This window comes from Podarcis melisellensis (assembly GCF_964234715.1).
Source record: "Podarcis melisellensis genome assembly, chromosome: 1".
In the NCBI taxonomy this organism is placed as follows: Eukaryota; Metazoa; Chordata; class Lepidosauria; order Squamata; family Lacertidae; genus Podarcis; species Podarcis melisellensis.
In genome coordinates this window covers 125064850-125088109 of record NC_138528.1, presented here as the reverse complement: position 1 = coordinate 125088109, position 23260 = coordinate 125064850, and the positions used below count along the sequence as shown (strand labels likewise).

The 23260-nt window shown below is 47.0% G+C and overlaps 1 protein-coding gene across 1 annotated transcript in view; it reads right to left on the bottom strand.

Moving 5' to 3' along the window:
- The window catches only part of KIAA2012, an 84348-nt gene that overhangs the window by 1631 nt on the left and 59457 nt on the right, over positions 1-23260 (bottom strand). Inside the window, exons 14-20 of the mRNA XM_081926621.1 lie at positions 13602-13695; positions 11307-11493; positions 9316-9442; positions 7913-8316; positions 5159-5367; positions 3205-3377; positions 1587-1806 (exon numbers count right to left, since the gene is read on the bottom strand). Coding sequence (XP_081782747.1) covers positions 1587-1806; positions 3205-3377; positions 5159-5367; positions 7913-8316; positions 9316-9442; positions 11307-11493; positions 13602-13695 — 1414 coding nt within the window. The remainder of the gene's footprint in view (positions 1-1586; positions 1807-3204; positions 3378-5158; positions 5368-7912; positions 8317-9315; positions 9443-11306; positions 11494-13601; positions 13696-23260) is intronic.

Sequence of the window (23260 nt, the reverse complement as noted above, 5' to 3'; positions counted from 1 at the left end):
CGCTGCGCAGCGAAAGCAGCAATCCCTCTTGCTGTTCTGGCTTCTGGGATAGCTGCGCAACCTGCATTCGCTCCATAATACGCACACACATTTCCCCTTACTTTTTAGGAGGGAAAAAGTGAGTCTTACAGAGCAAAAAATATGGTAACTTGTCCTTAGGGTGGTTTACAATTATTATTTTTTTAAACCACACAACTAATGACATAATACAATGAAACAGAAGGAATGAAACACTAAATCAGACCTAGGTAAGGTAGGTCAAGGGACATAGGTGGCGCTGTGGGTTAAACCACAGAGCCTAGGACTTGCTGATCAGAAGGTTGGCGGTTCGAATCCCCACAGTGGGGTGAACTCCTGTTGCTCAGTCCCTGCTCCTGCCCACCTACCAGTTCGAAAGCACGTCAAAGTGCAAGTAGATAAATAGGCTACATGACCACATGGCCACATGACCCGGAAGCTGTATGCCGGCTCCCTTGGCCAATAAAGCGAGATGAGCGTCGCAACCCTAGAGTTGGTCACGACTGGACCTAATGGTCAGGGGTCCCTTTACCTTTACGGGAGGCCAAAAGCAGCTTAAAAACCATGGGGTCTCAATCCATTAAAACACCGAGATCAAATGCGCAATAATGTCTTGGCCAGATGGTAAGGAGACAAGAGGCCAAATATTCACCTCCAGAGGCAGGGAGTCCTATAATCTAGGTGCAGTCACAGATGAGGCCCTGCTTCACAGCTGAACTAGTCATGCCCCAGCCAGAACCTCCACAACAGATCTTAAGGACCAGGCAGGCTGCTGGTATGAGAGACCTGATCCTTTAAGTCAGGTGTGGGGAACCTCTGGCTCTTGTTGTGGAACTTCAACTCCCGTAATCCCTGCTCATTGGGCATACTGCCTGCTGCTGATGAGAAATGTACCGTATTTTTCGCTCTATAGGATGCACCGGACCATAGGACGCGCCTTGTTTTAGAGGGGGAGAACAAGAAAAAAAAAATCTCCCCCTCTCTGCTCAGCGCCCCTTCAGCGAAGCGGCAGAAGAAACAGAGCCCCTTCCATTTCTCCTCCCGCTTCGCTGAAGGGGCGCTGCGCAGCTCTCCCTCTCTGCTGAAGCCGGGAGAGTCTTGCTCTCCCGGCTTTAGCAAAAGGAACCGAAGCCTGCGGAACACAGTGGGAACTTGCGCTCCGCTCCGAAGGCCTCAGGTGGCTATCCTTGAAGCCTGGAGAGCGACCCCTGCGCCTGGTGGGCACCGACCCCTCTCGCTCTCCAGGCAACACGAAGCCTCCAGAGTGTGGAGGAAGTGCTCCCTCTGCTTCCCTCAGAGGCTTCGCGTTGCTATCGCTGAAGCCAAGGAGCCTGCATTCACTCCATAGGACACACACATTTCCCCTTGATTTTTGGAAAGGAAAAAGTGCGTCCTATAGAGCGAAAAAATACGGTAGTTCATCAACACCTGGCAGACCAAAGGTTTCCTACCCCATGGAGCAGCCATTTAGAACTTGAATGGCAATCTCTACGACCTAGATTGGTTTGTCTACACTTGCTTGGCACTGATTCTCAAGAGTTTCAGATAAATCTTACGAAGCCGTGTACCTTGCCAGTAGTAAGGCTTGTCTCTTTGCTTCCTCTAATGCAAGCCTAGCCTCTTCCTCTTCCCTTCTCCTCCTCTCCTCAGCCTCACGCCTCACTCGCTCCTCTTCTTCCTGCTTCCTTCTCTCGTACTCCAAGCGCTGCTCTTCTGCCATCTCGGCTAAGAGTCGGCGTTCCTCTTCCAGCTGCATTTCCCTTTCTTTCTGCCTCCGCTTCTCCGCTTCTAAGGGAAAGAGATAGTTATAGATAGTAGTGGGTGTAATAGAGCATATTACGCCGTTTGAGCATATTACTCCGATCCTGGTCCGACTGCACTGGCTACCAATTAGTTTCAGGGCCCAATTCAAAATCCTGCTTTAGACCTATAAAGCTTTAAATGGCTCAGGACCGCAATACCTCAAGGACTGCCTCTTTCCATATGAACCTACCCAGACCCTGAGATCATCTTCTGAGGCCCTCCTTTGTGTGCCTCCTCCTCAAGAGGTTCGGAAGGTGGCAACACGAGAACAGGGCCTTCTCTGCTTTGGCTCCCCGCCTGTGGAATGCTCTCCCCAGGGAGGTTTGCCTGGCGTCTTCATTATACACCTTTAGGCGTCAGGCAAAAACGTTCCTTTTAAACCAGGCCTTTGGTCGATTTGATTGACATCTCATGCCTTTTTAAAATGTGGTCTTTTTTTGCGGGTGTGTTATTGAATTCTTGTTTTTATTTTGATTATATATATTGTGGTTTTTATATTCTGATTTTGTTCTGTGAACCGCCCTGAGAGCGGTATAAAAATTCAATTAATAATAATAATAATAATAGTTGATACCTGCTGTGATCAGTTTGAAGTCCAGAGATAAGTGGAGTACCCAATTAGTATTATATAGTAATATATTTAAAAGGACACACACACACACACACACACACACACAAACACACACACACACACAGAGAGAGAGAGAGAGAGAGAGAGAGAGAGAGAGAGGGCTGCCATCTTAACATGCCACAGCATCCCAACATGACGTGGTACTGGGCACTCAAGGGCTTTGTGAGAAATAATAATAATAATAATAATAATAATAATAATAATAATAATAATAATAATTTATACCCCGCTCATCTGGCTGAGTTGCCCCAGCCACTCTGGGCAGCTTCCAATCGTGTGTTAAAAACAACACAGCATTAAATATTAAAAACTTCCCTAAACAGGGCTGCTTTCAGTTGTCTTTTAAAAGTAAAATAGTTGTTTATTGCCTTGACATCTGCTGGGTGTTCCACAGGGCGGGTGCCACTACCGAGAAGGCCCTCTGCCTGGTTCCCTGTAACCTCACTTCTCGCAGCGAGGGAACCGCCAGAAGACCCTCGGCGCTGGACCTTAGTGTCCGGGCAGAACGATGGAGGTGGAGACGCTCCTTCAGGTATACTGGACCGAGGCCGTTTAGGGCTTTAAAGGTCAGCACCAACACTTTGAATTGTGCTCAGAAACGTACTGGGAGCCAATGCCAGTGAAATGGTAGCTCGTAGTGCCAGTGGATAAGCTGACAGAATAGGGGGCCACACTGACTGACAGGAGGAGGCCATGGAGGGCGTCTTACCAAGGTCCTTCCCACCTCAGACCTGGAACTTTCCTTGGCGTACCTGCGCGTTCTCGCTCCTCCTCCTGCTTTTTCTTCTGCATTTCCAGGAGTTTCCTGCGGAGCTCCTCCTGCTGGTGCCGGGCATGTTCCTGGGCTGCCTTCTCAGCTTGCCGCTGCCTTGCTGCTTCCTCTTCCTGCCGCCAGCGCTCTTCTTCCAGCTGCTGTTTCCTTAGACTAAAACGAAGAGGCATCCGTTGGAGGGAAGGTCCAGGTAGGTCATGCAGGGCAAAAGCAAGGGGACCCGCAAGACAAGGGAGAGGAGTTTAGCATATAGGGATGAAGAATCCGTGGTCCTCCCAGATGCTGCTGGACTCCAGCTCCCATCGGGCCCAGCCAGCATGGCCAATGGTCAAGGGATGGTGGAAACTGAAGCCCAACACCATTTGAAGGTCCAGCACCGAGGGCCTTCTGGCGGTTCCCTCACTGCGAGAAGGAAAGCTACAGGGAACCAGGCAGAGGGCCTTCTCGGTGGTGGCGCCCGCCCTGTGGAACGCCCTCCTATCAGATGTCAAAGAGAACAACAACAACCAGACTTTTAGAAGACATCTGAAGGCAGCCCTGTTTAGGGAAACTTTTAATGTTTGATGTATTACAATATTGATGTATTGATGTATTACAATATTTTTTTGAAAGCCGCCCAGAGTGGCTGGGGAAGCCCAGCCAGATGGGCGGGGTATAAATAATAAATTATTCTTATTCTTATTCTTATTCTTAAGGGCTGCAGAAGAAGAAGAAGAAGAGTTTGGATTTGATATCCCGCTTTATCACTACCCTAAGGAGTCTCAAAGCGGCTAACATTCTCTTTTTCCCTCCTCCCCCACAACAAACACTCTGTGAGGTTAGTGAGGCTGAGAGACTTCAGAGAAGGGTGACTAGCCCAAGGTCACCCAGCAGCTGCATGTGGAGGAGCGGGGAAGCGAACCCGGTTAGCCAGATCACGAGTCTACCGCTCTTAACCACTACAGCACACTGGCTCCCCATCCCATATCTAATAAAAGGGCAAGATAGCCAGCCAGAGCATTCTATAGGGCAGTGATGGCCAAACTTGGCCCTCCAGCTGTTTTGGGACTACATCTCCCATCATCCCTAGCTAGCAGGACCAGTGGTCAGGGATGATGGGAACTGTAGTCCCAAAAATAGCTGGAGGGTCAAGTTTGGCCATCACTGCTATAGGGCGAATCTACAGTGGTCTGTTATAACGTTAAAAAATGCGTTATAAAAATGTGACATCATAGGGCACCGCAGAGCAGCGATCCGTCGGAAATGGGAAATGGCACTGAGAGCTATTTAACTTTTTAAAATAGCCTTTCATAGCGTTTTTATGGATTAGTGTAGCCTCAGCATAAATAAAGGGGAAACAAGTCTAGGAATCATTTGCTGGTCTAGCATGGGAATCTGCCAGGAAACCTGAATCACCCTTAATTTTTACAAGTTCGGTTTTGCAAATATCGGATCTCATTTGCTTCGGGTTTGGGATGTAACTGTGAGCGGCCTACACTAGGACCGTTAGTACCACATTCTGATGCAAAGGCAAATTGGACAAGTAGCTTGAATGAAGGTTTCTGAATTGGCAACATCGCTTTTGAATGTCAGAATGCAAATTCCGGGGGTGGGGAGGCAATGGAGTTTAAAACTGCAAATTTTTGTGTGCTGATGTGCATCTATAAAACAATAAAGAATATCTACGTATCTGATGGAATGGATGCAGGGAGGGAGGCTGGGTGTTGGAAGAAAGGCAGGGAGGGAGGCTGGGTGTTGGAAGAAAGGCAGGGAGGGAGGCTGCATGTTGGAAGAAATGCAGGGAGTTTTGTAGGACACTGAGGATACGCTGCAGGCTGACAGATATCTGTGGTTCGTATGGCAAGTTGGCCCTGCTATATTTGGAGAGGGGTGTGTGTGTTTCCTGCTCATTCTCCTGCCCCCGATGGTGGGCATCTTCCCCCTCCCTTACTAACCGTATCTCTGCCATCCTCCTCTGCTGCTCCTGTTCCATTTCCTCTTTCATCCTCTCCATGCGCTCCTGCTCTTCCTGCTCCTTCCGCTTCCGCTCCTCCTGCTCCCTCCGTTTTCTCTCCACTGCAAGCCGCCTCTTCTCTGCCCTCTCGGCTATCATTTGCTCTCGCGAGAGTTTCTCCTCCTGCTTGTTCCGAGACGGGTCCAGTGGCTGGGAAGCACAAAGGGGGAGAGGGGAGAGTGTGCTATTGTGCTTAGGTTCTGCTCAAGGGTTTCCCTGGACGTATCTGATTGGCTGCTAGTGAAGGAATGGGTTTCTGTACAGTGAGTTTGAAACTGACCCAAAATCCCCATTTTCCTTCTCCAAGGGAGCATTTCTAAAATGCATTAACTTGAGCTTTTCAAGCTCAGGAAGCTTGAGCTTGAGTCAATGTATAAACAGAAAGCCAGCTGTATAAACAAGTGCTCAAACCCCTCTCCCTTATCAGTCCGTGACGGCAATGGATGGCCTTGGCTGTTCCAGTGGAGCAGGGTTGGCACGTCTGGGTCTTATCTTACATCCTGACCACACACTGATGCATAGACCTAGTCCGGGAACAGCGCCAGGAGAGTTGGTGACCTTCTTACCCCAAGATAAGAGTGCCGGAACAGGAATACCCTTATATAGTCAAGAGTACAGGAAGAGGAACACCCTTTTATGGTTAAGAGTACCAGAGCAGGAACATCTGTGATGTCAACTTGCGTGTATAAGCTGATGTGGCTGGATTCCTGGAGAAGGGGGGAGAGGGTGCCTGGAGGATATATATACTGCATGAAATTTCTTTCTCTTTGGACTTGCTGGGAACTGGCCACGCAAGTGCCTTCTGCTATCCGGAGAGCAGAATAAACTCTTTCTCTGAATCAACCTTGGTGTCAGTTGACTTCCTTTCTCCCTCCTGGGAGCAACACAGACCCCACCAGTAGGTAAAGTCTAATAAGGCTACACTAGGAGAACAGGATGCTGAACGAGATGGGCCTTGGGCCTGATCCAGAAGGGCTCTTTTGACATCATTAACCATGTGGAGTTTGCCTTTGCTGTGACTCAGGATGCTTCCACGCAGCAGTTTATGGTGAACTCGGCACACATTGCGTGGTCTGCATCCGAATGCCCTCCCATATTCCCACCCCACCCCCTTTAATCGGGATCTATCCTTTCTGCAGGAAAGCTGATATGTAAAAAAACCAACCCAGACCCAAACCAGAAACCAAAACATGGAAACAGTAAATCTAGATTAAATTGTGAAGGGGTGGACGTTTTGATGTGAACGGCATCCTGTGAATATTGAAAAAAAAAACTTGAGTTCCTGGAGTCCCACATGGGGCAAAAGATTCCTCGAGGCCTAACTGAACACATTCCAATAAATGCATAGCATGCAACCTTGGCCAGTGGTTTTTTTTAAAAAAAAGGTAATACTGAAAGGGGGATTCATAATTTATGGAGGGAAGGCACATTGCCCTTCCAGCCACAGTCCTCAGCATAGTCCTGCTCACCGGTGGAAATTATTCTTAGAAAAACAGCTTCAGGGCAGTAATGGACACTTTCATTTTAAGGGAATTGCCCTGCAAGGGGTGGGATTTTGATAGGGATTGCAGCTGGGGAGGGAAGAGGTAAACCTCCCCCCTCCCTACACATTGTGGTCCCAGTGAAAATCACCACCCTTTCAAGTATCAGCTTTAAGAATCACCTACATCTAAACCACAGAGCCTTGGGCTCGGCGGTTCGAATCCCTGTGACAGGGTGAGCTCCCGTTGCTCGGTCCCTGCTCCTGCCAACCTAGCAGTTCGAAAGCACATCAAAGTGCAAGTAGATAAATAAATACCTTCCGGCGGGAAGGTAAACGGCGTTTCCGTGCTCTGCTCTGGTTCGCCAGAAGCGGCTTAGTCATGGTGGCCACACAACCCAGAAGCTGCACACCGGCTCCCTCAGCCAGTAAAGCGAGATAAGCGCCGCAACCCCAGAGTCGGTCACGACTGGACCTAATGGTCAGGGGTCCCTTTACCTTTACATCAACATTGAAAGCACTTGCATGCATTTAATGCAACGAGTTGTTAGTCCTCAGGTATAACTTGCATTTTTCCCAGTAGTGATGTATGGAAATGAGAGCTGGACCATAAAGAAGGCTGATCGCCGAAGAATTGATGCTTTTGAATTCTGGTGCTGGAGGAGACTATTGAGAGTCCCATGGACTGCAAGAAGATCAAACCGACCCATTCTGAAGGAAATCAGCCCTGAGTGCTCACTGGAAGGACAGATCGTGAAGCTGGGGCTACAATAATTTGGCCACCTCATGAGAAGAGAAGACTCCCTGGAAAAGACCCTGATGTTGGGAAAGATGGAGGGCACAAGGCGAAGGGAACGACAGAGGAGATGGTTGGACATTGTTCTCGAAGCTACAAACATGAGTCTGACCAAATTGCGGGAGGCAGTGGAAGACAGGAGTGCCTGGTGTGCTCTGGTCCATGGGGTCACGAAGAGTCGGACACAACTAAACGACTAAAAAACAACATAACTTGCATTCCTGGCTTTTTAGATCCAGCCGCATGGGTGATCTAAGAGCACCTCTCGCACAGCTGCAATAAAGCTTACGGGTAGCAAGAACTTGTGTGTTGGCCTGGCTGCATGGGTCTCCCTGGTTGTGTGGATCTGACACCTCCCTTCCTAAATGGTTCAAGAATGAATTCAGAAAGCAGCTCTTCAGGAACATGACATTGTTTACCTCTGGAGGGTCATTGCTCAGAGCTGTGTCAGGCTGGGAGCCATCTGCAGGGGCAACTACTGGGCGGGCAACAGCAGCCGTCTCATCAGCAGGAATGGCATGAGGTCCAGAAGGATGGAGAACATCTTCAGCAGAAGGTTCTTCGCCTTCTTCAAGTGGCAAGATGGGTTCTTCCCTGAGAGGGCTGGAAGGAGGAGGGCTTTGATCCGAAAAGCCTCCCTTTTCCTCTTTGTCTCCTCCTTCTCCTTCGACAAGAGAACTGATCTGCTCTATTTCAACAGCAACATCCTCTTTTTCTTCACCATGGTTTGGGTCCTTGGCAGCCTCTGATCTTTTGACACCTGCCGACTTCTCTTTGGAAGAAGGAACTGTTTTCCCAACAGCCTTCTTCTGTTTTGGTTTCCCTGCAAAAAGACAAACACACACACCCAACAATGACACAGGAGCTGCACCTGAGATTATCTCGTGAAACTATTGCACAAGGTTTTCTGGACATGCCAATTTTATTTTTTTTAAATGCTAGGGCCAAACTATGTGTTATACAAATACAGTCATACCTTGGAAGTCGAACGGACTGTATTTGTATAACATATAGTTTGGCCTTGTGTTTTTAAAAAATCCGTTTGACTTCCAAAACGTTTGGAAACCAAAGCGTGGTTTGAAGAAAGCTCCTGCAGCCAATCGGAAGCCGCGGAAGCCACATCAGATGTTCAGGTTCCAAAGAATGTTTGTAAAATATACTTGGAGTCAAGAGTGGATTTCATGCTCTTTATTCGATTCATAGTGGTGAGGAGGAATGGAAGTTCCCCCAGAATGTCTGCTTTATATACATTATTTACACAATGGGCCCCACGTGATTGGCTAATTCCAGGATTCACCTGTAGGCCAATCAGGTTGCAGATTCACTTCCACCTGGAGCTGGATTGGGTGGCTTCTGTGGACCAATCAGACTGCTGCATTCTGGACCCTATTGTTCTAGGACCAATCAGACTGCTGCATTCTGGATCCTATTGTTCTAGGACCAATCAGACTGTTGCATTCTGAATCCTATTATTTTAGGACCAGTCAGACTGCTGCATTCTGAATCCTATTCAACTCAGTACATAAGAACTAAGAAATGTAAACTGCCAGAAGTAAGTTCCACTGTTTTCCGTGAGGCTTCCTCACTAGAGAGTGAATCAGTGTGTTTTTACATGAGTAGAATGTGTCCTTTTATTTAAAATGCATCTCCGGGTTATTTGTGGGGCATAGGAATTCATTCATTTTTTAAATAACAAAATAGTCCAGCCCCCCACATGGTCTGAGGGACAGTGGACCGGCCCCCTGCTGCAAAAGTTTTCTGACCCCTGGCTGAATCCCTCACAAAGGAACAACATCCAGTTTTTAAATGCCTTTTCCTTTACCTACAACAAAATCTGTCTGTTTATCTTTCTTGAGCGTCTTCTTCTGCACTTTCAATACAGTTCCAGTTCTCACCGATTCAGGTTTCTTCTTCCCTGTCTTCGCTTTGTCCTCAACAACACCTGCAGCCTGTTAGTAAAGAAAGAAAAAGTGTGTAGAACACAGGGTGGCATAAAAGAAAGAAATTTAGTGCTTAACCAAATACAGGTTAGCATAGCATATTTTTGTTTTGGTGAAAATTTTAAAATTTGATTGTTAAAGAGTTCCTCTTTTGTTTTCTTCTTTGGCGATCACTTGTAGCCAAGTAAGATGGTCTGCCATGAACAGGTTTTAGGTTTGATGAGGCCCTAAGATACTGAAGGTAATGGGGCCCTTTATATGTCCAGCTGTCCTTTGTCACTGTTTTTTGTGTTGAATATATGCTATATGGTAATTTATGGGCCTAACAGGTATCTAAAACCATTTGCACATAACAAAATACGTATTTTATCAAAGTAATTGTTGAACTGAAATACAATTAAGAAGAAGTATATTAATAGTGAAATACAATTAAGAAGTATATTCATAGTGAAATAATTATTAAGCTCTAACTGTATGTAGGTTTTATTTTATTTGCGTTTTACCTTATATTTTGGAAATGTACATCCAGGTTTTTTTCCCTTTAAATTTTTTGGGGGGGGCACCCCAAGAGAGTGGGGCCCTAAGCTATAGCTTGTTTAGCTTATACATAAATCCGGCACTGTCCATGAACGCAGTCTTAACAGCGAGTCCACAAGTGACTGTGGAGGCCAATTCTGGATCCACACACATATTGGTAGAGGAAGAGGAGTGCAGGGGGAGCGCCCAGCCCCTGGCAGCACGATCTCGGTGGGGTGCCATCGTGGCTGTTCCCCAACTGCACTGGGCACCATGCCCCTGGGACTCGTGCTCGCCCCGCCCCCACCTGCTCTCCGCCCCCCCCCCCCGGTGCTGGAGCCTGAAGCTCCACCACTGTCCACACATCCTTCCACAGTGGGAACACAGGTTTCTGGGCAGGAGTTGATCCAGTGAGGGTTTGCCAAGCGTGCCTTCCTCTTAGTGCGTTTCTCCCTTGTGTTCTGAGTTCGAGTGTCTTCAAAGTCCACAACACCTTTGGTAAAGGCTGTTCTGCAATTGGGAGCCCTTGCAGGCCAGTGTTTCCCAATTATCGGTGTTTATAGTACTTTTTTCTTTATTAGGGACACGGGTGGCGCTGTGGGTAAAACCTCAGTGCCTAGGACCTGCTGATCGTAAGGTCGGCGGTTTGAATCCCCGCAACGGGGTGAGCTCCCGTCGTTCGGTCCCAGCTCCTGCCCACTTAGCAGTTCGAAAGCACCCCTAAGTGCAAGTAGATAAATAGGTACCGCTTTATAGCGGGAAGGTAAACGGAGTTTCCGTGTGCGGCACTGGTGCTGGCTCGCCAGAGCAGCTTCGTCACGCTGGCCACGTGACCCGGAAGTGTCTTCGGACGGCGCCAGCTCCCAGCCTCTTGAGCAAGATGAGCGTGCAACCCTAGAGTCGGTCATGACTGGCCTGTATGGGCAGGGGTACCTTTACATTTACCTTTATAGTACTTTTTTTAAAAAAAATTGCCTTGGGAGAGTCTTTAAACCTAACAGGCACTCTATTTGCTTTTCCTCCCCCCACAAAACACAGGGATGGGGAGCCTGTCTTGTTGGACTTCATCTCCCATCTGCCCCAGCAGCATGGCCCAATGGTCAGTGATGTTGGAATTTGTTGCCCAATAACATCTGCAGGGCTTGCTATCCCTGCCTTAAAAGGTGGTCTAAGATGCTTCGGTTTCTGAGGCAGAAAACCAGCACCCTCCCATTACAGTAGTAAATATAATAATGAGCAAAATAATCAACCATTTGCTTCCTTTTAGTGGTCCCCTAAAATGTCCATCTCGCTTTGCCCTGCCCTGTGGATCCGGATCAGTTTGCATAAAGATTTTTCCGCAATGTTTAACACTCACTGCCTTGGGATCAGTGGCCTTAGTTGGCTTTCTGGTTTTCTCTGGCAACGTTTTTTCTTCTTCTTTATCTTCTTCTTCTACCTGATGTTTTTCAGATGAATGGGTGCCCATTCTTGCGCCCTTCTCAATTTCGGCACTGCGGTCAAGAATCTCCATGTTGGTGCTGTCCAGTTCAGAGACCTTCTCCCTTTGAAAAAGCAGTATGAAATAATCAGATGGGACGAACACATGGAAAGTGAACAGACACATTGTCAGAGGTCCCTCTACAGATGGTGAGCACTTTGCGGAAGGGATTCCTACCGCATTCCAGAAATGCAGGTTTGCACAATTAAAGTGGGTTAAAGCACTCTGTCCCGCTCGTGACAAATCCGCTTTTATCAGAAAGACTTTTTGCAGTGGGGGAAATGCAATAAAAAGTGGAATAAACAAGCCAATTATGGGATGATGTATATAACCTCTGTGCAAGCAAATCAGGATGAGTGGCTCATTGCCGTATCCCCTCCCTGCCAACAAATCAGAACAAATGCTCAATGAAAAGCAGGCATCGTGTGACCTCCGTGTAAGCTTCGTGCAAGCAAGTCAGGATGAATGCTTGGTAAATAGGGGATTTTTTCCTATGGAAAAAACAAAATGGAAACTTTGGCACTGTGGGTTAAACCATAGAGCCTAGGACTTGCCGATCAGAAGGTTGGTGGTTCGAATCCCTGTGACGGGGTGAGCTCCCGTTGCTCGGTCCCTGCTCCTGCCCACCTAGCAGTTCGAAAGCACGTCAAAGTGCAAGTAGATAAATAGGTACCACTCTGGCGGGAAGGTAAACAGCGTTTCCATGCGCTGCTCTGGTTTGCCAGAAGCGGCTTAGTCATGCTGGCCACATGACCTGGAAGCTGTACGCCGGCTCCCTTGGCCAATAAAGCAAGATGAGCGCCGCAACCCCAGAGTTGGTCACAACTGGACCTAATGGTCAGGGGTCCCTTTACCTTTACCTACCTGCAAAGTGCAAGGGAGACAGTGAAAGATACAGGAAATTGAATGCAGATTTCCAAAAAATAGCAAGGAGATCAATACATAAGAGATCCATCTCTTTTGCCTGGAGGTTTACTAGAGTTCAAGATTTACTTGTCACCCTTGCTTTGGGCCAAGACGATGCCATAACAGAGCTCTTAATTTACTAATGGACCTGTCCAAATGAGATACGAAAGGTTGACCCCAGTTGGCTACTGTCTCGTTCAACAGAAAACTGAGCTTTGTTACAATCAAAGAAGGCTACAAACTTATTCAGAAGGAAACATTTTTAGTAATTTAGGTGACATATTCCTCTTAAGACCTATTCTTTTTTTAAAAAATGAATTTTATTGGTATTTTCCACATAACAACAACAACACGAAAGATATCAAAAAATAACAATACACAACACACAAAAATCAACATTCAAAAACTAAAACACACACACAAAATCCATATCTTAAAGTTAAAATTACAAACACTAAAACAACAACAACAAGACATTGACTTCCACCAATCCCACAGCACCTCCTTTATCTCTCATTGTGTCTTCCTGTTTTCCTGTTTTCTTTATCATCTCTATCCTAACATCTAGATGTAAATCCTTCTTTCATATCCTTTCACTTCACATGTTTATTTCAGACTCAGCTGGATTTCTGCCCTCGAACCTTGACTTTTGAGGTATTCATTTAGGCACTCCCATTCTTTTTTTACTTCACTTTTTAAAGTACTTAACCTGAGGTACCACGGTATAATGTTAAGATTTAAACTTATTATGTTACTGCTAAGTCTGCTGCAACTGGATTTCTTATGGACAGCGCCTGTCCTGTATGTACAGTGGTACCTCGGGTTAAGAACTTAATTCGTTCTGGAGGTCCGTTCTTAACCTGAAACTGTTCTTAACCTGAAGCACCACTTTAGCTAATGGGGCTCCCGCTGCCACCACACAATTTCTGTTCTCATCCTGAAGCAAAGTTCTTAACCTGAGGTACTATTTCTGGGTCAGCGGAGTCTGTAACCTGAAGCGTCTGTAACCTGAAGCATCTGTAACCCGAGGTACCACTGTATTGGATTTGTGACCATTATGCTCACGTGCCTTCAGTAGCAATAAATCTCTGCTGGATGAAATGCAATTGCCTCTGGTCTATTTTTTGGGGGGAATCCCGCAACGTGTTTAAGTTTTTACTCTGCTAACTATACGTTGGAGTTGTGCTCTGGATCAATATTTAGTAGAATTCCATGAGAGACTCAGCCCTTGGAATCGCTAGCGGCAGTCCCATTTCATATACTTACCTATCTGATGTAGAAATCCTGGGATGGACAATGTGTGGTTGCAGGTGTGAGGGGCTAGCTGACTGGGGCAAATTGTCCAGTTGTTTTTCTGTATCTGCAATGGGGACAGAGCAAAAAAAAAGTATGTTACAAGTTAAGGTAGAACAGGCCTTGGCAACATACAGAGCAGAATATATAGACTATGGTCAATGTCTGTTCAGCCACCAGGGGGTGATAAAGCTCCACTGTTGTATTATTATTTTTGCAAAAACAGTGGTACCTCGGGTTAAGAACTTAATTCGTTCCAGAGGTCCGTTCTTAACCTGAAACTGTTCTTAACCTGAAGCACCACTTTAGCTAATGGGGCTTCCTGCTGCCGGTGCACCGCCGGAGCACGATTTCTGTTCTTATCCTGGAGCAAAGTTCTTAACCAGAAGCACTATTTCTGGGTTAGCAGAGTCTGTAACCTGAAGCGTATGTAACCCGAGGTACCACTGTATAATGGTACCTTGGTTTACAATCATAATCCGTTCCGGAGGTCCGTTTGTAAACCAAAACAGGTTGTAACCCAAGGCACACTTTTGCCAATGGGGCCTCCAAAGTAAATTTGTTCATCATCATAATAATAATAAAATGGGTTGTAATTAAAAAAAAAGGTTGCAAACCGGGACAAGCACTTTCGGGTTTGATGTGTTTGTACAGTGGTACCTCGGGATGCGAACAGGATCGGTTCTGGAGCCCCGTTCTCATCCTGAATAGAACGTAAGACACGACAGGGCGTCTGTGTGCATGTGGGTTGCGTTTTGCCACTGCCGCGCATGCGCATGACGTCATTTTGACATGCTCCATTACTTCCAGGTTGCCGCAGAGTGCAATCCAAAAATACTTATCCTGAAAATACTTATCCTGAAGCGTATTTATCCCGAGGTATGACTGTAATCCAAAACATATGCAAACCAAGGTACCACTGTACAGGGAATTTGCAAACAGCTGATCAGCCCTAATACAGCCTGCTAGCCAGCTGTGTTTGGATCATCAGTTGTGCAGTCTTGAGCTGGAAAGAGATCAAACTGGGGAGCATTAACTACGAACCCCAAACTTTGGGATCCTCTGCAAACATGTGCCAAAGTTTTGCAGGGTGTTTTTTGCAGTATTTTGAAGCGCCCCACAAACTGAGCGATCACTACATCAAACACAGGGTTCGTACTGAAATAAGAATGAAAATGGGGTCCCTTCAAGGGATTCAGCTTCTTAAGGAAGACTGGACCTTCGGAGAGAGCGTACCTTTTAAGGCTCAAACCGGTTCGGAAACGAACAGAGACCAGACCAGGATATACAAAAGCAAAGTGCCTATAATCCTGATCTTTATTAAAGCTGTTGCAACAGGGTGCTCCCACACACACACAGGAGTGGGAGAGGGACCCAGGACAAAAGTGTGCAAGCCCTAATATAGACATTTTAAATTCCCTGCCCTGGAGTCCAAGACCACCCCCAGAAACATCATACATACATCACAGAAGGGGCGGACTACAACAGAAATCTGAGTGCCTTGTTTTTGTCTCTTGTCTGCTAGGTTGCTCAATTGATATTACCTGGGCATCCTGGCCACTTTTTTGTTACTCAGTTCCTGAATCCAGGTCATAGGTCACAGGCTCACACCCTATTCATATCTTAAATGTGCCCTTAAGACAGGATTTGTGAAAGAGACAATGGGGAGATTTCCCATTTCCTTCGACCTTGCAGAGAAATATTTGAGGTGATTTTGGGAGAGAGAAAATGGTTTCAGGAGTTTTCTGTGGGTTCCAGACATGTGGTTTACATATTTGTATGTGTTTGCTTGGTACATTTATGACATGACTAAACGACTAAACAACAACAACAACAACATGTTTGCATTGCAGTTTGCTCTGCTTCCAATGTGCTCCCACTGCTGGTTTTCGAAGCCACATTTCATTTCACTCTTAATTTGCATAATGCCTTTCTATATTACGATACACAAGGCAGTTTGCAGCAAGAAAATATACAACAAAGAACGCACACCATATAATAATCTGATGCAATACAAAAAGTCGTAATGAAACATAACTTTAGAACGGAACGACTTGCATCAAATAAAGTCATATTCAATTATCTGTTACAACATTATAGTACACAATAAAATTAACTCTCAAAATACCAGCAAAAAATAAAAAGAAATTCACTCCTAACAATTACGATAAATGATTACTAAACTACGTTCCATATAAATAACTGCCAGTCACAATGCATAAAATACCACAATACATACAAAACCATGTAAAAGGATCAAATTGAGAAACAAGGAAGCACAACTTAAAAAAACAACAACCACATGGCATTAGCCATAGTCCATAGTGTTCCTGTAGTTTCTTGGTAAATACTTCCCCTACAAACCAGCTTCAATCAGATTAGAAAACCTGGTTTCAGAGGATTTTTGTGATGCCAATAGAGGGGGCACTTGCTCCAAAAATTTGCAAGAAAACCCCACAGCGGTGCTAAGAGCCAAGTACCACCACTCTGATTTATGCTGGCTTTTCTTTTAGATTTAAGCAAACACCAAGAATGATATTTCCAGGCCATCTGTTTCTTACTGGTCCCTTCTTTTCCCCATCCACCAAGTACCACATGCAGAAAAAGCTATGCAAAAGTACATATGGGAGTTCTGCACATCACAACCCATCTTCATCACCATTATTATTTATTGAATTTATATACCGCCCTATTGCCCTATACCCGGAGAAGGGATGCGGGTGGCGCTGTGGGTTAAACCACAGAGCCTAGGACTTGCCGATCAGAAGGTCGGCAGTTCGAATCCCTGTGACGGGGTGAGCTCCCGTTGCTCGGTCCCTGCTCCTGCCAACCTAGCAGTTTGAAAGCACGTCAAAGTGCAAGTAGATAAATAGGTACTGCTCCAGCGGGAAGGTAAACGGCGTTTCTGTGCGCTGCTCTGGTTCGCCAGAAGCGGCTTAGTCCTGCTGGCCACATGACCCGGAAGCTGTACGCCGGCTCCCTCGGCCAGTAAAGCGAGATGAGCGTCGCAACCCCAGAGTTGCCCATGACTGGACCTAATGGTCAGGGGTCCAGGTGAGAGCTTAATGCAGGGCAAAGGTGGACAAACCATCCCAGAAGGAGCACAACATGTCTCCCATCAGAGGTACTGCCCCTTCCCTAACACCCCATAGACCCCTAAATAAGTTATAGATATATGGTCTGGGACTGGCTGGGCCAAAAGGGGCTTGCAGGCACCATCAGCCAACTGCTTAGCAGCACCTGAAAAGCCCTCCAGGAAAGCACTTTGCTGGCATGCACAAAGCAGTACAGTGGTACCTCGGATTAAGAATTTAATTCGTTCCGGAGGTCCATACTTAACCGGAAACTGTTCTTAACCTGAAGCACCACTTTAATTAATGGGGCCTCCTGCTGCCGCCGCACTGCCGGAGCATGATTTCTGTTCTCACCCTGAGGCAAAGTTCTTAACCTATTTCTGGGTTAGCGGAGTCTGTAACCTGAAGCGTATGTAACCTGAGGTACCACTGTACATCAAAACAGGTCACCTGATGCCATTGCGACACCTGGAGGTTGACAGGTGGGCAGATCTAGTTCCCCACCCCTTGGTGCGCAAATTGCAGCTTCTCTCTTTCATACCTCCTAGGTGTGTGTGGTCTTCAAAGAGATCATCATTATTATTTGTAAAAACAAACAGCTCTTCCAAAAACAAGCGATTGCCAAGGAAAACAACACACCATTTAGGGATCGGCAGGTGGTGGCTGGGTTGGTGAGGAAATACTTTTAAGTGACATATACATGTCATTTATATTATTGGCCTTAAAGACAATGGTGCTCTGGAGTTAGGTAAAGGTAACGGGAGCCCCTGACCATTAGGTCCAGTCATGACCGACTCTGGGGTTGCGGTGCTCATCTCGCTTTATTGGCCGAGGGAGCCAGCGTACAGCTTCCAGGTCATGTGGCCAGCATGACTAAGCCGCTTCTGGCGAACCAGAGCAGTGCACAGAATCGCCGTTTACCTTCCCGCCGGAGTGATACCTATTTATCTACTTGCACTTTGCCGTGCTTTCGAACTGCTAGGTTGGCAGGAGCTGGGACTGAGCAACGGGAGCTCACCACGCCATGGGGATTCGAACCGCTGACCTTCTGATCGGCAAGTCCTAGGCTCTGTGGTTTAACCCACAGCTTATTCGGTGCAGACCGAATACTAAACTAATGACCTGAATCAGAATGTGGCAGCTTCCTAGCTTTGCACAACTGGGCATAGTAAACTGAAGACCATCTTGCCGTTGGGTACGTGACCAAGAAGGATTTAATAATAATAATAATAATAATAATAATAATAATAATAATAATAATAATTTATTATTTATACCCCATCCATCTGGCTGGCTTTCCTCAGCCACTCTGGGCGGCTTCCAACAAAATATTAAAATACAGTGGTTTGTTAAACATTAAAAGCTTCCCTAAACAGGGCTGCCTTCAGGTGTCTTCTAAAAGTCAGATAGCTGCTTATTTCCTTGACATCTGATGGGAGGGCGTTCCATAGGGTGGGTGCCACTACCGAGAAGGCCCTCTGCCTGGTTCCCTGTAACCTCACTTCTCGTAGTGAGGGAAGCGCCAGAAGGCCCTCGGAGCTGGACCTCAGTGTCCGATGGGGGTGGAGACGCTCCTTCAGGTATACTGGACCGAAGCTGTTTAGGGCTTTAAAGATCAGCACCAACACTTTGAACTGAGCTTGGAAAAGTACTGGGAGTCAATGTAGATCTTTCAAGACCGGTGTTATGTGGTCTCGGTGGCCGCTCCCAGTCACCAGCCTAGCTGCCGCATTCTGGATTAGTTGTAGTTTCTGGGTCACCTTCAAAAGTAGCCCCACACAGAGTGCATTGCAGTAGTCCAAGCGAGAGATAACTAGAGCATGCACCACTCTGGCGAGACAGTCCATGGGCAGGCAGGGTCTCAGCCTGCGTACCAGATGGAGCTGGTAAACAGCTGCCCTGAACACAGAATTGACCTGTGCCTCCATGGACAGCTGCGAGTCCAAAATGACTCCCAGGCTGTGCACCTGGTCCTTCAGGGGCACAGTTACCCTATTCAGGACCAGGGAGTCCTCCACACCTGCCTGCCTCCTGTCCCCCAAAAACAGTACTTCTGTCTTGTCAGGATTCAACCTCAATCTGTTAACCGCCATCCATCCTCCAACCACCTCCAGACACTCACACAGGACCTTCACCGCCTTCACTGGTTCTGAGTTGAAAGAGAGGTAGAGCTGGGTATCATCATTGCTTTGCTTTCTGCCCAGATAAGAAATAGTGCTATTGCAGGAATGCCCTGGATGGAAGCAAAGAGCAAGGGTGGCGGTGAAGAAACTTGAAGATTGGAAAGGGAGACAGGGTTGTGCAAGACTCCTCCTCCCCTAGGAACATTGACTATAACTGCACAACCTGAATTTGATGGGATATGACTGAATTCCTCCTATATAGCAGCAGTTTAGAAGACCAGGTCTAACTACATGCAAGCTTTGTGCAAGCAGATCAGAATGGGGTGGGGGTAAAATTGGGTTGTCTTGTATTTGCCGATATGTGACTAAATTCTGAGAGGGATTGTAGTTTAAGAATTAGCCTTGAGACGTCACACACCCCAGCACCAAAGCCTTCTACGAATGGCTACAAATGAGATCAAACTGAAGTCCTGAGAGCAGCTCAGGCTTCTGTCTACTCAGTGTCCAAAGGGCAAGTAACTGTATCGCTCATATTCATCCCGCATCCTGTAAAGGGTAATATTCCATCATCTGTGCCATGCATGTGTGTTGCCCATAAACAAATGCATCTCTGCTGCTGATTATCCCCAGGGAAGTTGGAGATGAGGCCCTCGTAAATCAAAGCAAGGAAGTTGGCCCCTTTATAACATCCTGAAACTTGGCTTTTTTCACACTTCTCCTCACACATCTTCTCAGCGGGGGTGGGGGGGAGACCTGTTTTGCCCACCCACTAAGTACCAAATCATAGCTAGCTACACTTCTGGTTTTTTTGTGGCTGGGAGTGGGGGCAACTTATTACATTGGTCTGAGACTCAATTTGCACCCAAAGTACAACCTCGCAACACGCAGATTGTCACTGTTTTAAGGAAGAGTTGAACTGAGATGCGTTAGGTTTCATCTATCGTGTTAGTGTTTTTTTCCACAAAAGCTAAGTCGATTTCCACACATTCTCTGTCTTGGAAATAGTGTGTCAAAGCCAGAAGCCTGTCTGTGGTTTAAGAAAGAAGGTAAAAAGGTAAAGGTAAAGGACCCCTGGGCGGTTAAGTCCAGTCAAAGGCGACTGTGGGGTTGTAGCATGCATCTCGCTTTCAGGCCTAGGGAGCTGGCGTTTGTCTGCAGACAGCTTTCTGGGTCATGTGGTCAGCAGGACTAAACCACTTCTGGCGCAACAGAACACCGTGACGGAAACCAGAGTGCACGGAAATGCTGTTTACCGTCCCGCCGCAGTGGTACCTATTTATCTACTTGCACTGGTGTGCTTTCGAACTGCTTGGTTGGCAGGCGCTGCGACAAAGCAACAGGAGCTCACTCCGTCGCAGGGATTCGAACCACCGACCTTCTGATCGGCAAGCCCAAGCAGCTCAGTGATTTAGACCACAGCACCACCCGTGCCCCTTTTAAGAAAGAAGACCTCCATCTTGGGAAGGGAGGCTACTCTGTGGTTTACAGGGAAGTTTGTGGCTGGCAGCCAGCGCTGGGGAGCTATAGCTCCCTATAGATACTTCTGGTCCAGCCTGGCTGGCTAAAAGCAGAGCTATTTTCCTAGAAATAGAGTTGCCATGAACTTTGTTCTCTTGTAATGGCAATGGCGCCCACCTGAGAAGAAGAAGAATAGAAGAGTTTGGATTTGATATCCCGCTTTATCACTACCCGAAGGAGTCTCAAAGCAGGTAACATTCTCCTTTCCCTTCCTCCCCCACAACAAACACTCTGTGAAGTGAGTGGGGCTGAGAGACGTCAGAGAAGTATGACTAGCCCAAGGTCACCCAGCAGCTGCATGTGGAGGAGTGGGGAATCGAACCCGGTTCACCAAATTACGAGTCCACCGCTCTTAACCACTACACCACACTGGCTCTCAGTGAGAGATGCCGGAACTGAGTTCTGGCAAGTTCCGGCTGAAAAAATGCCCTGGCTAAAAGTCTACGCAATCTCAGCTACGTTGCCTTTGGGCCAAAATGGAGCAGGAGAAGGTCGTCCGCAACCTTAGACAGCAAGCTATGGGGCTTGCGTGAGTTTTAAATTTCTGCATTAATAGCACTAGAAAAGCCAGTTTAAGATCTTTGGGATTCCGCCCTCCCTCGCTGCTTCTTTTGCTGAGCTTCTTCCTAAAGAAGAAGAAAAGGGAAAGGGAGAGGGGAAAAAAAAGCTAACATAAAATGAGCTCTTTGGATACAACTCTGGAGGGAGTTTTCAGAACTGAAAGTGTCGAGTTGTTACGGGCTTACTCACAAGGATTTCTGCGCCTGTGTGTATGGAGGAGTTCAGAAGCCGAAATCAACTGGAAGATAAAACCCATGCTGTGCGGAAAGGTGTACTTTATGAACTTCCCTGGTGTGAGCAATGGAGAGCTGGGGGAGTTAAGCGGTTTAGCTAACAAATGCCAGAGAATCACAGATTAAGAGAAAGAAGCTCCCTTGGCTCCCCCCCCCCCCGCCCTGTTTTCTTTAGTGCGCAGGAGGAGAAATCTGCCACTGCTTCGCTATAGCCTGACGCATATTATACAGAGGTCTCGGTCCAATTACGCCGGAAATCAACATCGATATATTTTAAGGTGTTGCCTCATATTATATAATATTATAAAATCCTACTAATCTTTTGCCTCAATATGACATTGCAGAAATAGAATGACGTTTCTGTTTTGGTCAAAACATTAGATATCTCTATAGCCTAACTTGGGACGCGGGTGGCGCTGTGGGTTAAACCACAGAGCCTAGGGTTTGCCAATCAGAAGGTCGGCGGTTTGAATCCCCGCGACGGGGTGAGCTCCCGTTGCTCAGTCCCTGCTCCTGCCCACCTAGCATTCGAAAGCATGTCAAAGTGCAAGTAGATAAGTGTAAGTAGTACCTTCCAGTGGGAAGGTAAATGGCGTTTCTGTGTGCTGCTCTGGTTCGCCAGAAGTGGCTTAGTCATGCTGGCCACATGACCTGGAAGCTGTATGCCGGCTCCCTCAGACAATAAAGCGAGATGAGCGTTGCAACCCCAGAGTCGGTCACGACCGGACCTAATGGTCAGGGGTCCCTTTACCTTTATCTTTATAGCCTAACTTAAGGAGAGGCAAAATAAGTTTAACTATCCAATTAAACTTGATAACAATTTTGACAGACCCTCCAAGTGTCCCTATTTTCCAGGGACAGTCCCGGATTTACAGAAGCCGTCCCAGTTTCATGATTTGATCCAGGAATGCCCTGCTTTTCCTTAGGTAAAGGGACCCCTGACCATTAGGTCTAGTCATGACCGACTCTGGGGTTGCGGCGCTCACCTTGCTTTATTGGCCGAGGGAGCCAGCGTACAGCTTCTGGGTCATGTGGCCAGCAGGACTAAGCCGCTTCTGGCGAACCAGAGCAGCGCACAGAAATGCCGTTTACCTTCCCGCTGGAGTGGTACCTAACTATCTACATGCACTTTGACGTGCTTTTGAACTGCTTGGTTGGCAGGAGCAGGGACTGAGCAATGGGAGCTCACCCCGTCACGGGGATTGGAACCACCGACCTTCTGATCGGTAAGTCCTAAGCTCTTTGGTTTAACCCACAGTGCCACCCGCAACCCTGCTTTTCCTTAGGACGTCCCTATTTTCATCAGAGAAATGTTGGAGGGTATGGAGTCATGTGACTCCCTACCCCGCAAGCCAAGGAGATAAGTAACTTGTACAACCTTTAGAAGATATCTGAACACAGCCCAGTATATGGAAGTTTTTTCATGTTTAATGTTTTATTATGTTTTTATATATGTTGGAAACAACCCAGAGTGGCTAGGGCAACCATTCTTGTCCTCAACATGTGACTCTCCATCTAGATGAATTCCAGATCCTGCTGTTTCTAGATACCGGTTTGAAAACACTCCCATTGTTTGGATTATCTACACCTTTTCCTCGCTGCACATGCCATCTGGGTGAATGGACTTCCTAGGGGTTTCCCAGTTCTGGTTTTCCTGTATCAACTTGACATTGCCTTAACCACAGGGAAAGCAGCAAAAATCTCTACATAAGAGGCTCTTCCCTTGGCAGTTTATACCCCCTGCAAATCGCCTGGGCAAATCCATCCACGCCATTCCGTTCTCGGCCTGCTCAGCCTTTGATTCCTGATGTATGAGGCTGATCTGAGAATTGATTTGCTCTCTGGGCAATCCCTTTCATCTGCTTTGCACAGGTGCAAAAGCAGTATCAAAGAAGACCACACAGCCGTAAGGAACGGCGGCAAGGAGAGCAGAATCAAGCCCGTATTTGCCAGACTTCTCTCCCACCAACACCACGCTGAGGTTTGCTGGGCTTTGTTTCCCTTCAAATCGCACACCTCTTGTTGTTGCAAACTGCCTTGGGAGCTTTCAGTGATGGTTGAGTAAGAACTCCTCAGGAGTAGTGTGAAATGAAAGCCTACTGTCAGGGAACTGCCATCGGAGC